General features: G+C 35.3%; 1 protein-coding gene across 1 annotated transcript; it reads right to left on the reverse strand.

Moving 5' to 3' along the window:
- Positions 1-1,352: 1,352 nt before the first annotated feature.
- On the reverse strand, positions 1,353-1,827 carry LOC133331007 (RNA-binding motif protein, X-linked 2-like). Its single transcript, XM_061539409.1, has one exon. The coding sequence runs from the start codon at positions 1,818-1,820 to the stop codon at positions 1,353-1,355; it is 468 nt and encodes a 155-aa protein (XP_061395393.1). The 5' UTR covers positions 1,821-1,827.
- Between the last annotated feature and the right edge of the window lie 13,162 nt (positions 1,828-14,989).

The following is a 14,989-nucleotide window of genomic DNA, read 5'->3' on the forward strand; positions in this document are numbered from 1 at the left end:
GGAAAAAAACCCACGAACACATCGACACATTCCACCTATTCGTCGAATATAAAGCCGTCGTGTTTAAAGCCATGTCTACGTTCGGAATTCCTGCAAAATTAATACAAAATTAAGTGGCAAAAGGTAAGCAATTAAAATCGGAAAGGACCTATCGGAACCATTTAATACCGAACGAGGATTCAGACAAGGTTATAGTTTGTCGTGTGACCTTTTTAACATCCTGCTGGAAAAGGTCATACGAGAGGCAAAAGTGAACAGAAATGGTACTCTGTACACCAAACAACACATGTTAATCGTCTACGCCGATGACATCGACATAATGGGTCGAACATTGAGAGCGGTAACAGCCATCTTTGAACAAATTGAGAAGGAGTCTGCCAAAGTTGGTCTGGCAGTAAACGGCGAGAAGACTAAGCTGATGGTATCAACGCGCAAGACGTCCAGTAGACTCGGACCAACTGTGGAACTTGAGAACTACAGCTTCGAGGTAGTCAAAGATTTTATATACCTTGGTACCGCCATAAATAAGACGAATGACATCAGTTTTGAAATTCGGAGAAGGATAGTGATGGCCAACCGATGCAACTATGGTCAGAGCAAATAACTCAAAAGTAAGGCCAGCTCCCGCAGACCAAACTCACACTCTACAAGACGCTGATACTACCCTTGCTGTTATATTAATCTGAAGCATGGGTACTTACGCAAGCAGATGAGGCAGCTCTTGGAGTGTTCGAGAGAAAAATTCTCCAAAAAAATATGGGCCATATACATTGACAGTGAATATCGCCGTCAAATGAACCATGAGTTGTTCCAGCTATTCTAGGACATCGACATTGTTAGACGTATTGAGCTGCAGCGACTACTTTGGCTAGGTCATGTTGTGAGAACGGATGAAGATGCCCCAGCCCAGAAGGCATATAAAAGCGAACCAGCTGATGGTTCACGCAGAAGGGGAAGGCCACGAATACGATGTCAAGATCAAGTCGAATGCAACATTGCCGAAAATGTTTTTTCAAGTTGGAAAAACTGCGCAAAAGACCGACGCGCCTGGAAATCTTTTCTAAGCTCGGTAAGTAAGCTCAGCTAAGTAAGTATTTTTTCAAGGTCGTTTAAGGCGTGGCTCATTAGAAACTAATTTTTCAATTTTTAAAGGGCTTTTATCAGCTTACACATACAAGAATATTCAAGCCTTCTATAAGATACATATATCATTTAAAAATTATAATCATTTTATTAAAAAAATGACATTGTTTTTATTAAGTAAATTATTGATTATAAAAATTAATATTACATCATGTTTTTAATTATTCAAAGAAATTCAAATTATTAATTATACATATTTTATAACCTTATTATTTTCTCTTCTTTCTATCGGATGAGGATGACGACGATGACTTTTTATCATCCTCCCCCTTGATATTGCCCGCATAGACCTGTGGCAGGGGAGCACATGTCTCCAATGTACCATCAGATTTATCATCTTTTGGCGGTTTATAATCCATCACATGATCCACTCGTATTGTGCGATTTAATATTTTAATACCATTCAAATTATCCACGGCCAATATTGTGGAACGGGTATCTTCATAGCAGATGAAACAGAAGCCTTTCGATTTACCCGTCTCTTTGTCACGGACCAAATGGATGTTGACAATTTCACCATACTGTGAGAAGACACATATCAAATCACCCTCCGTCAGAGTGTAGGGGAAGCCACCAACAAATATCCATGCCGAATCCCGATACATGTCATGCCATGAGGCCTTGCCGGTGGCATTGTTCTGCAGTTCATGTTCGCTTAGTTTAATGACATTTTTCATATTTCTGAAAATTGGTGGGGAAAAAATCGATAAAAAATAATTAGCCAAAACGGGGGGAGGTGTGAACAAAATAAAAATACTTACGTTAAGGGATTCATGATGGTTTTTTGAGTTTTGTCTTTTTCTTAAATTTTGTCACCAAAAATCTAAAATAAATAAACAAAAAAATATAAACAAATCACAGATATGCATATCATTTTTTTTCATATTCCAAAAAATTTATTATTTGCACTTCAATACACAAATGTCTGTGTTGTTATTGGTCTTCTTCTTATTTCAATTAGTTTATTTTTAATTCATTTATCAGCTTGGCAAATTGAACGCTACGTAAGTGTTCCACAATAAGTGTACTTTGTACTCGATTGTACGATCAAGGTTTACTCAGCAATAACAGAAGTCTATCTATGTAGACACACAGTGTACTATGCCGGCCGGCCCATTTTATATGACGTTTTTGTTTTTACACAAAGATATAGGAATGGGGTGTAATGATCAATAATTACAAAAAAAGAATGACCTTGAAAAATATTCTTTAAAAAATTCAAGCCTTTAAAATCCCCAAAAAAAATAATTTTTTAATGGACTTTGAAAACATATTTTTTTAATAATAAATCCACGCCTTAGAGGACCTCGAAATATGATTTTTTAATAAATCCACGCTTTAGAGGACCTCGAAATATGATTTTTTTAATAAATCCACGTCTTAAAGGACCTTGACAATTCTTGAACAATCCTTCTTCTAAAAAAATATGAGCAGCTTCTTAATCTCTTCCAAATATAGAAATCCACAACTACAATATCATTTCCCCCAAATCGGAAGATTCCATCACTTATTCATCGGCATCCATAGTGCACTTGGAAAACAAATAACCACACTTATATATATAACATAATCATCATTCACATCTACACCACATGCATTTACACATATGCATACTGATACATACATAATTAGTATTGTAGATATGTATGTAAAGAAATGTTTATGAAGAATGAAAAAAAACACCCATAAAATAAAACAAAAAAGACGCAAGACATCAGGCGATTTTCTTGTTCCCCATTATCAAATGCCAACATCCTCCTCCTCCGTCTGGCTCATCGGCGGCATGCAATGGCTATTTAGGGTTGCCAATATTTTCTCTTCTTAATTTTGCATAAAATTATTTGAAAATTTTTTGCATGAATAATTAATGAATACAATATGTGAAGAATACTTGAGGAAAATGGCATCCTTGGAAGCGAAAAATGGAGCTAGTCACTGAACTTTTAACAAAACTAGTCCGAGTCAATCATTAAGCAGATGAGACAGCTCTTGGAGTGTTTCTCCGACCACATTGCAGCGACTACATTGGCTATGTCATGTTGTGAGAATGGATGAGGATGCCGCCCCAGCTCAAAAAGCATAGAAAAACGAACCAGCTGATGGTTCACACAGAAGGGGAAGGCCACGTACCCGATGAAAAAATCTAGTGGAAAACAACATCTCAGCAGGGTATTTCAAATTTGATGATCTGTGCGCCTGGAAATCTTTTTTAAGCTCGACTTATGGAACAAACGTTCTGTCACAAGTCAGCTAAGTAAGAGGTTTAACAATTCCGGAGATATGAACCCTCCTTTGAGAACTCCTTACGGGGTTTAGACTTCCACGGGGTTTCTGAATTCCACATACAACTGGCGTCCACACACATAAGTTGATTATCTAACGTTTCAAACAAGGTCGGAGATTTGTCTTCTCTATATCTTCGAACAGTTTGGCATGGTTGACCCTTCGATAGGTCAAGTGTCATCATAACTGTCCGGTTGCATGGCGTGGTCTGGTTAAGTCCTCTGCTAATACAGTATTTTTCGGTTAATTGCACATCAAAATTTGCACAAATTTTTGTTCAATTAACCGAGGAACCAATTATCCGAACCCGCTTACAATGAAATGAAATATTTTTGACCCATCATGAGGTTCAATTAAGCGTGGAAACCAATTAACCGTAGGTTCAATTAACCGAAAAATACTGTATGTGTGGAAATGCCGTGCAATGCTGTTGTTGTGCTTTACATCTTACGAAATCCATGTTTATGTTGGAAAACTGCTTCCTAACGATGCGAGGAATAGCGCTTTAAATGTCTTTGCTACTGTCAAAGGGTTTACTTAGAAAATTTTAATTATCACAGCCTTGGATATCGGTTTTGACAATTCGACAGGGGATGGATTGACAGACGGTGGTGGTGCCTTATCAGCCTTCTTGGAGGCCTTTTTACGGGCTCTCCTTCGGGCTGACTGCGACAGTCCCCTACCTTCCGTCTTTGTGGAGCTGGTGTATGAGACGTCTCAGTACTCAGTTTATACTTGGGGGGTACTGAGGGCTTAAAAGTCTCAGGCACCAGCTTCCTAGGTGTAATAGGACCTCCGACAGGTTTCTCCTTCTTTGAAGGGATTACCGCTGTGGTCATCGTACTGGGTCTAGAAATCCCTTTCAATCAAGAAGTCCCTCACAATATCATTCGGATAGTTCCTGGAGAATTTCCTGATGAATTTGAGGTTCCTCTTGATCAAAAGAAACTTCTTTAACGTAAATGGAGTGGCTGTCACGTCCGATGAATCGGTTGCAGTTGTTAACCGCTCTCCGGTACATCTTCTTGGCAGCGATCTGCTTGGCATCGACTTGCCTTGCAGTTACTGGTACTGGTGATACATCCATCTTAACGACGGGAGTCTCATCAGTACCAGTATCCGCTTCGGCAGCCAAGTACCTGAGTTGTCTCGCTACATCACTAAAGGCCATTGAGATTGAGTTCGGATCCTCTGAATGTCTGAATCTGTTCGCGGAATAAAATTTGTGGACCTGTGGGTATCGGACTAACGTTCAACAATACCTTCACTCTACGTACCGTCCAGCAGTTTTCAATACAATGGACCATATGCTATCTTATGTCGCGACTTCTGTCTGCTTCCGACAGTCTCGCCTCCATTACCCCAACCAATTCCCAGCATTATTTGCGACACCAACATCGCTATAAGGATGGATGGATGCACCTATTCCCATTTTTTACACAATTTGACAACCATGTTGGCAAGCGAAAAACCTCTATTAAGATAACAGAAAAATGTCGAAAGGGGTTATTTTGTTACACTCCCACGTTTTGCTACGAGATGTAGGTACTACGTCATAAGTGGAACTTATATATTTTTTGGTTCACACACTGGCTATAGCTGAGGAATAGGGGGCAAGAGGTACGGCCTTGTGACGCCACACAAATAGAAATGTGGTAAAAATATGCAAAATAAAAACGAAAAAATTTTTAATATGTAATTATGAAGGAATACAATGAATAATACCACCCTGCAACAATCCAAATATTTTTCAAATCATTTTACCAAAGAGAAATCCCCAAAATTTAAATGCCCTGCTATGCAGCTCTACTCCTCAGGCATGTTCTGTTTTGCATTATTTATGCAGCAAGCAAAAATTAGTCCATAGATATTTCTGGGCCAAGAACTTGCATTACCTCTATTTCCAACACGTTCGAGATGTAGCAATATCCGTTAATATTGTTTTATATAATTCCGATTTTTATCTGAATTTTTATTTATTATTTTCTATGCCATTTATTTAAAGAAAACACTCAAAACAATTGAATTTGTCACTACACACTTTTTCTTGTTTAGTTATGCCGAGCGATTCTCCAATCGAAATTATTGTCGACGCCGCGTCCAACGTTTGTTTTTCAACTGGGGAAAAGAATAAAGCCTACTTTACACTATTCGTCATGAGAAGTCTTTTTTTCTCTCCCGCTTTTTTCACCGACTACAGACACATTGAAAAACGTTCCACCTGTTACGAATGGGATAAGACAAAATGCCCGATAACGAAGAAGTCAAGGTGGAGAACCCAAAAGTTAATTGTTTACGAATGATGTGAATGATGGAAAAGAAATAAATGTGAATAGCGATGCGTTAGTGTGGGGTATTTGGTAACCTAACAAAGCACTGAGTCGTATATGAAACGTAACGTAAACGTATGGTAATAGCAATAGGTAACATACTTTAAAAGATTTATATTTATTACGTATTTTTTAAAGAATACCTTTTCAAAGTTCTTTTAAGGCGTGGATTTATTAAAGAATAGTTTTTAAAGGTCCTCTAAGACGTGGATTTATTAAAGAATAGTTTTTTAAGGTCCTCAAAGGCGTGGATTTTTTAAAGAATAGTTTTTTAAGGCCCTCAAAGGCGTGGATTTATTAAATAGTTTTTTAAGGTCCTCTAAGGCGTGGATTTATTAAAGAATAGTTTTTTAAGGTCCTCAAAGGCGTGGATTTATTAAAGAATAGTTTTTTAAGGTCCTCAAAGGCGTGGATTTATTAAAGAATAGTTTTTTAAGGTCCTCAAAGGCGTGGATTTATTAAAGAATAGTTTTTTTAAGGTCCTCAAAGGCGTGGATTTATTAAAGAATAGTTTTTAAGGTCCTCTAAGGACCAGTTAGCAAAAGTCAGCTGTTTTTCTCAAGTCTAGTGTCAAAATTTGGTCTTTTGCTGTCAAAATGCATTATTGTGAATTGACTCTCATTATGAAAACGTAAACAAAGTAGACATTTTTGACATTAGACCATGGCCTATAAATTAGGTCACCAAGGGAGACCAGCTGATAATCGATACCTCTCAAGTTAGCTGTCAAAATGCATTATTGTGAATTGACTTCCATTACGAAAACGTAAACAAAGTCGAAATTTTTGACATTAGACTTGAGAAAAAACAGCTGTTTTCCGATTTCGATTGCTTTCTTGGTGACCTTATTTATAGGCCATGCATTAGACTTGAGAAAAAACAGCTATTTTCCGATTTCGATTGCTAACTTTGTGACCTTATTAATAGATCTTGTTTGATAGTCAGCTGGTATCCAGTTGGTCTCCCTGGACGACCTTATTTATAGGCCTTTCTGCGTTGCATTTTTTTTTGTTTTTGTTATTTGCAATTGAAGTTTTTCCCCGGTATCATCAGTGCCTTCTTCTGACTGTTGGAAATGTTGGTGGGACCTTCAAGAAAAATTTGTATCAACAAATTTCCATCACTACAACCACCTCAATTAAATTTCAAATTGTTGTTGTCCACAACAACCCCAGCAAAAACAAAACACTCAACAGGTGTTGATAACCACAAAAATGACCCGCCACCACTACGTTCCGTATATGAACAATTGGATGCAGTGAAGGCAACCACCAGCAGTTCCTGGACCAAATCCACATTTGGAGAATTTGCCGAAAATATGATAATAAAAAGATTTGAATATTTATTGGAAAAGACCAGCTATATGGAAGAATTAAGGAAATCGAAAAAGCGGATGTTGGAGATACAGGTAGGAACTAGGAGAAGAAATAGTCGACGATATAGGTAATTTTATTCAATAAAACGGATTTGAAATCATGACATTGTAAGGCATAATTTGTTTCATAGCGTTATCAGCATTCCAAAGTTCCGAAAGAATACGACTTTGGACTTCTGTAAAATAATTTCCAAAAACATTTTATCTAATTCTCTTTTTCTTGATTTCAGAAAAAACTCAATGAAAATGCTGAAAAACGGCGTAAAATAATTAACAAATTAAATGGTTTCATCGTGAGCAATGCCCGAGTCCAGGGAAATCAAATACCAACCACAAACTCTTTGGTATGTCCTTGTTAGTAAAATGTTATTCCCCCAAAGAAATACCTTTAATTTATCTTTCTTCAGAACATGTCAATGGAAAAACAACTATGGTCCAAATACACGGAACTTGAACAGGAAGAATTATCACTGTCTGCCCGATCGGTATTGGCCATTAATGAAACCTATGAAGCTGAAAAAATGCATACACAATTTTTGCATGTCGTTGCAATCCTGCTGACAATTGCCGGTTCGCTAATAACCTTTTCGTTGTCTTATATGATACGACGAGAACAACAGCAGCCCCGTGAGCAACATCATTGCTGTAATAATACGGCAGTGGGAAACAGTTCACAAACGCCAAAGGAAACATGGACTTCATATTTACATAGAAATAGTCGTTGGATGTATGATTGGATAGATCGGATCCGATGATGTCAATGTGTTAAAAATAAAATCGTATATTAATTAAAGCGGCTTTTTATTAAAGGATATTTTTTCAAGGACCACAACAAGGCCGGAATTCTTTAAAGAATATTTTTTCAAGGAAATTTATTAAAGAAAAGTTTTTCTAGGTCCTTTAAGGCATGTATTTATTAAAGATAAAGTTTTCAAGGTCCTTTAAGGAGTGGATTTACTAAAGAATGCATTTTTCAAGGTCCTTTAAGGAGTGGATTTATTAAAGTATAAATTTTTCAAGGTCCTTTAAGGCGTGGATTTATGAAAGAATACAATTTTCAAGGTGCCCTAAGGCATGGATTTATTAAAGAATACATTTTTCCAGTTCCTTTAAGGCGTAGATTTATTAAATAATAAATTTTTCAAGGTTCTTTAAGGCGTGGATTTAATAAAGAATACATTTTTCAAGGTCCTTTAAGGCGTGGATTTAATAAAGAATACATTTTTCAAGGTCCTTTAAGGCGTGGATTTAATAAAGAATACATTTTTCAAGGTCCTTTAAGGCGCGGATTTAATAAAGAATACATTTTTCAAGGTCCTTTAAGGCGTGGATTTATTAAAGAATACATTTTTCAAGGTCCTTTAATGCGTGGATTTAATGAAGAATACATTTTTCAAGGTCCTTTAAGGCGTGGATTTAATAAAGAATATGTTTTTCAAGGTCCTTTAAGGCGTGGATTTAATAAAGAATATTTTTGAAATCGTTGTTTAAGGCGTGGATTTAATAAAGAATATTTTTTCAAGGTCCTTTAAGGCGTGGATTTAATAAAGAATATGTTTTTCAAGGTCCTTTAAGGCGTGGATTTAATAAAGAATATGTTTTTCAAGGTCCTTTAAGGCGTGGATTTATTAAAAAAACAATGTTGAACAAATACAAATTAATTATTTTTCACAAAGTATTTTTTAAATACTCTTTTTTTATACGATAACCGGTATTCGTGCGTATATATATATATGGAATCCCCGCTTTCCTATGACAAAATAAAAGCAAAAGATAAAATTTTGTTACTCTAGGCAACAAAATAATAATAAAAATAATTGTTGCGCATTTTATTTGCTTGCCCAGCCATACAGCCAACGGGTATTTCTTTTCAAGTAGCTACCCCATGACTCTCGTTGCGTTTGCTCCGTCAACAAAGATATTTCATTTTCCAAAGCACTTCGACGTTTCGAATGATTATACGATATAAAAATTAGAGTTAACAGCGATGAGACAATTACACCCATTACGCAGACCAATTTCAGAAATTGTCGTTCTTTGTTGATCGCATCCACGAAGTTCATAACTCCCGTTGTGGATTGTTTATTTAACAATTGCTCAGTTTCATCCGCCTCGCTATACAATTTCAGCAAATGCTTTTCCATATCGCAGAGCTAAAAGAGAAAATGGAAGTCTATCGTGCCAAATTTCTAATAAATATTATTCAAATTCCCCTTACAACATCAATTTCTTTGCGTGTCTCTTCCAGATAGCTGCGATTCAGCTTTTCCATATCCAGATTTGTGTAAATAGTATTTAGGACCGCACGAACATCGCCAAGTTTTTTCATAATTGAACGCTTTCTATCGCCAATGTCCACAAGTTGTTTCTGGTGAAAAATAGAAGGCAAACATGAAATCACTTCCGAATTGATCGAACCTTACCTACATACCTGAAGCTGGAAAATATGCTCCTTGGATTTTCGTAAATTCTTAACTGTATTGGAATTCTCCAAAATCGGGGCATTGCCTATTTTATCGGCCAACAATGGATACGATGATTCTTTCCATTTATTTATGGACTTTATGGCATCATCCCTTATTGTTGTCCTTAATTGGTCAGTAGTCTGTTTGGCATCGCTAGACACCAACTTGAATGTGCTGCACCATAGTATTTTGTAGACCAAATTTTGGTTCTCAAGGTTCTGGATAATATTAGAGAATGCATTGTTTCTGCTGTTGTGTGACCGGAAAACTGTCCTGTCCTGCACTGCACTTCAGTTCTTTGAGTTCGATGTCTATTAGCCGGTATGTGGGTACCGATTGCTTAGATCGTTTTTTGCACCTCCATTTGTTTGCGAATTTAATGCAGTAGTCGGTATTTGAAAAAAGTAATCGGAGCTTGTAAAAGTTAATTTTTAATAAATCCACGCCTTAAAGGACTTTGAAAAATGTATTCTTTAATAAATCCACGCCTTAAAGGACTTTGAAAAATGTATTCTTTAATAAATCCACGCCTTAAGGGAGCTTGAAAAATGTATTCTTTAATAAATCCACGCCTTAAAGGACTTTGAAAAATGTATTCTTTAATAAATCCACGCCTTAAGGGAGCTTGAAAAATGTATTCTTTAATAAATCCACGCCTTAAAGGACTTTGAAAAATGTATTCTTTAATAAATCCACGCCTTAAAGGACCTTGAAAAATGTATTCTTTAATAAATCCAAGCCCTAAAGGACCTTAAAAACTTTATCTTTAATAAATTCACGCCATAAAGGACCTTGAAAACTTTATCTTTATTAAATCCACGCCTTAAAGGACCTTGAAAAAGGTATTCTTTAATAAATCCAAGCCTTAAAGGATCTTGAAAAATGTATTCTTTAATAAATCCAAGCCCTAAAGGACCTTAAAAACTTTATCTTTAATAAATTCACGCCATAAAGGACCTTGAAAACTTTATCTTTATTAAATCCACGCCTTAAAGGACCTTGAAAACTTTATGTTTAACAAATCCACGCCTTAGAGGATGTGGAAAAACTATTCTTTAATAAATCCACGCCTTAAAGGACCTTGAAAACTTTATCTTTAACAAATCCACGCCTTAGAGGATGTGGAAAAACTATTCATTAATAAATCCACGCCTTAGGGGACCTTTAAAAACTATTCTTTAATAAATCCGCGCCTTAGAGGACTTTTAAAAACTATTCTTAGAGAACCTTGAAAAATTTATTCTTTAATAAATCCACGTCTTGGAGGAACTTGAAACACTATTCTTTACTAAATCCACGCCTTAAAGGAACTTGAAAAACTATTCTTTACTAAATCCACGTCTTAAAGGATCTTGAAAAATATTCTTATAAAATCCAAATAATTCTTTAACTTCAAATCATAATACGTTATAAATCCCCATTTATACCTTTTCATCTAAGAGGTTACTCGAGTAACTGTCATTTGCTTGAGTGTGTCGGGTGGCAACATTTGCCCTAATCACAAATATGGCATGCCCACTGCATAAAATAACAACACACAAAGAGAGTGAGCGACAGCTAAAGAGCAAGAGTGTCAGTTCATATCGGGCAGATTAACAAAAATAAAGATAATTTTTTTGATGGGAATTGCAATATATTGAAAATTCAAAATAAAAAAAACACAGTGAATTAATTGTGAAATAATAATTTCAAAAAAACAAGTGTTTTCTAAATGAATTACAATTTTTAAAAAACAAGAATATTTGTGATTCTTTGTTGTGTCAATTCTTCTTTGTCTTCTTGAGGGGGCAAAGACAAAAAACAAAACGTCATTCAGAGACCAAATTTGTTTTTTCTTATTGGAGGAGCAACTGGGGGAACTGATTGCTGCTGCAGCTGGCCCACAATAAAAAAAAGTGTTGTAAGTGTTCTCTATTGTAAAATTTATTAACTATTTGTGTTAAATATTACATCAAAGATGGGCTGATGGTGTCATCTGTTAGGGGTTCCCCCACTAGGAGGGGGGTCATTTGTGGAAACAAAAAATAAATATACATATCAAACAAACTGCAGTTACCAACATTGCTACCTATAGTATATAGATGATGAAGTGTACAAAATGTGTGCGAGTGTGTGTGCGTTGAACTCCTCTTCTTGTCCCCCTCCCCTTCCATGTTGTTATTACGTCTTTTCTAGTTATTTCGATCATGGTTATTATTATTTTGCTTCACTCTATCTGCCTCTCTCTCTCTCTTTGTGACGTTTGTTTCTCTCTGTATTGTGATTTGTTTGGGGTCGTCCATCAGTCATATGTTTTTGTTGTTATGCTTTGTTATTGTTTTGAAATGGATTTTGGATTTTCTGTGTGATTATTTTATTAACGGTAATTTTGTTTGAAAATTTAAAAAATTTGGAATTTTCCAACAATAATTTGGGAAGGGGGGAGGGAATTATCAACCTTCCACAACCACCCCCCTAGAGTCATTAAAAACAAAAGGCCCTTATCTATAATTTTTTTTTTGACTGAAGCAAAACAAAAAGGAACCTCTTTTTTGTGTGAAAGATCCATGTACCTCCATCCATACCTACATATATATGCTTACTTTTCTATATACATATGTGTGGTACATACATATGTATATACACAGCTCGGTGTATATAATCCGACCAAATGTTTTCTTTGCATGATTATCATAGTTGGTGTTGTTGTTGTTTTGAACTTGTCTGTCGATAACTTCACTTTTATTTGCTGTTGTTGTTGTTACTGTTTCCTTTATTCCATTCGTTTTGTTTTACTTCACATTTGTTGTTGTTGTCATTGTTGTGTTGCGTTGTGCTTCATACAAAACTCACTCAAACTCACAGCAGGAACAACAACAACAGCAAACAATAAAAACTACTACGCAGTTCTTTTATGTATCGCCAATAATAATTTTTTGGTTTTGAAGATTTCTTTGTTTGAAAATTGTTTTTTGTTTTTTATGTTTGGTGCATAGAAATACATATTTACACACTATATGTATGTACGTGTGTGTGTGCCTACACACGTACATACATATAGATATTTATATACGCGTATACCAAAAAATAAATAAAGAAAATGTTTGTTGATGACTACTGATAAATGCGTAGTTCTCCACTTCACCAAAAAAGGGAGATTTGTCATTGACCTATTGAAGGTCTTGTAGAACTGCAACAGAGATCTACTAACTATGATAGATCCTCGGGAAGTCTATGTGATATTTCTCATAATCAAGAGTCAAGGCTCATTATAAGCGGGAATTTTTTGAAGAATATTTTTTCAAGACTTTCTATGCGGGGATTTTTTACAAAATTATTTTCAGGACCCATTATATGCGTGGATTTTTTAAAGAATGTCGTTTTAGGGACCATTGTAGGCGTAGATTTATTATTTTTTTTAAAGAATATTTTTTCCCGACCCATTATAAGTGGGGGTTTTAAAGAGTATTTTTTCAAGACCCCTTTTAACAGAGAATTTATTAAAGAATATTTTTTCAAGGCCCATATTATAAGCGGGGAAATATTAAATAATAGTATCTCAAGACTTCTCTCAAGGCAAATTTTAAGCGGAGATTTTTTAAAAAGTTATTTTCGGGACCCATTATTTATTAAAGTATATTGTTTGAAGGTCCATTATAAGCGGAATTTATTAAAGAATATTTTTTCCCGACCCATTTATAAGCGGGGAAATATTAAAGAATGTATCTCAAGACCCCTAAACGGGGATTTATAAAGAGTATTTTTTCAAGACCCCTTTTAACATTATAAGTGGGAAAATATTAAAGAATAGTATCTTGGGACTCCCTCTCAAGACAAATTATAAGCGGGGATTTGTTTTAACAGTTATTTTCAAGACCCATGATATGCGTGGATTTTTAAGGAATGTTTTATTTAGGGATCATTAGGCGTAGATTTATTAAAGAATATTGTTTGAAGGTCCATTGTAAGCGGAATTTATTGAAGAATATTTTTCCCGACCCATTATAAGCGGGGATTTATTAAAGAATATGGCTTAACTCTAGTTTAGTAAAAACGATCAGAATTTTTTTGAATTCTTTTCCAGGGGTGGTAGGTATTTGTACCCTAATTATGGGGATATATAGTTTTTTCTTGTCGGGTGTACCCGCTTAACCGATTATTTAACCCGGAAGTTCCGGGTATCGGTACCCGGTTTTATGGTTCCGGTTAATATAATGAGTAATTAATAGCTTATAAAAATACCTTTCCATCGAGTGGTAATATGATGGGGTTATCTCAAATCGTTTTAAGAGATTCAGTGAAAGAAAATGGGCTTTGGAGCCCGATTTTTTTTTTTAAAAACTCCCAAAAAATTGAACTTGGGTCCCTTATGGTCCCTCTCCAATCCTGACTCAAAGAATAGTGAAATATGTTTTTCTTGAGGGACGTACCTGGTTATTTGACCCGGAAGATCGGGTACCGGTACCCGGTTCTACGGATCCAGTTAATATAAAATGGGTATAATTTTAAAGCTTATACAAAATCTATTGAGTGGTAATATGAGGGCGTTATCTCAAATCGTTTTGGAGATTCAGTAAACAAAATCCCTTTGAAAAACTCTCTAACAGTCGAACTTGGTTTTCTTATGGTCACTCTCCAATCCTGACTCAAATGATAGACCACAATTTGCCATTTCTAAAATGGTGCCCATTTTATATGTGGCTGTATCTGTTGTGGATCAAAAGATATGGGTCTTAGAATCATACAACCGGATATAACCGTGTATCCGTACCCGAACTTCCAGATCAAATAACCGGGTAACAGGGTACGCTTCCTTCAAGAAAAATAGATTTACCCATAATTTGGATAAAAATACCTACCACTGGAAAAAAATTCAGAAAAAATATATTCTCATAATTGGGGTAAAATACCCAGCTCTGGAAAAATTTTCAGATGTTAAGCGGGGATTTATAAAAGAACACATTATAAGCTGGGAAATATTGAAGAATGTTATCTCAAGACCCCTTATAATAGAGAATTTACTGAAGAATATTTTTTCAATGCCCATTATATTTTTCAGCCTCTTTTAAAGCGTGGATTTATTAAAGAATATTTTTTCCAGCTCATTTAAGGCGTGGATTAATTGAAAAATATTTTTCAAGCTCCTTTAAGGCAGGAATTGATTAAGGTATATTTTCCATGGGCCTCTATAAGTAGATTTTAACATTTGCTAAAAACATTATTTTTATCAAGGTCAAGCGATATTTTTAAGGCCCTTATAAGAAGGTCATTATTTAATTTTTTATTTCAATCACCATTAGTGCAAGAATTTATAAATGAATATGTTTCTCAAGAACCAACACATGACATGGAATTATTATAGAATGTTTTTTAATAGTGCGGGAAATAATTAATGAGTAATTTTTGTTCAAGGT

The sequence above is a fragment of the Musca vetustissima genome, unplaced genomic scaffold (assembly GCF_032173495.1).
Source record: "Musca vetustissima isolate MV318-11 ecotype Yass unplaced genomic scaffold, APGP_CSIRO_Mvet_v1 utg91795, whole genome shotgun sequence".
In the NCBI taxonomy this organism is placed as follows: Eukaryota; Metazoa; Arthropoda; class Insecta; order Diptera; family Muscidae; genus Musca; species Musca vetustissima.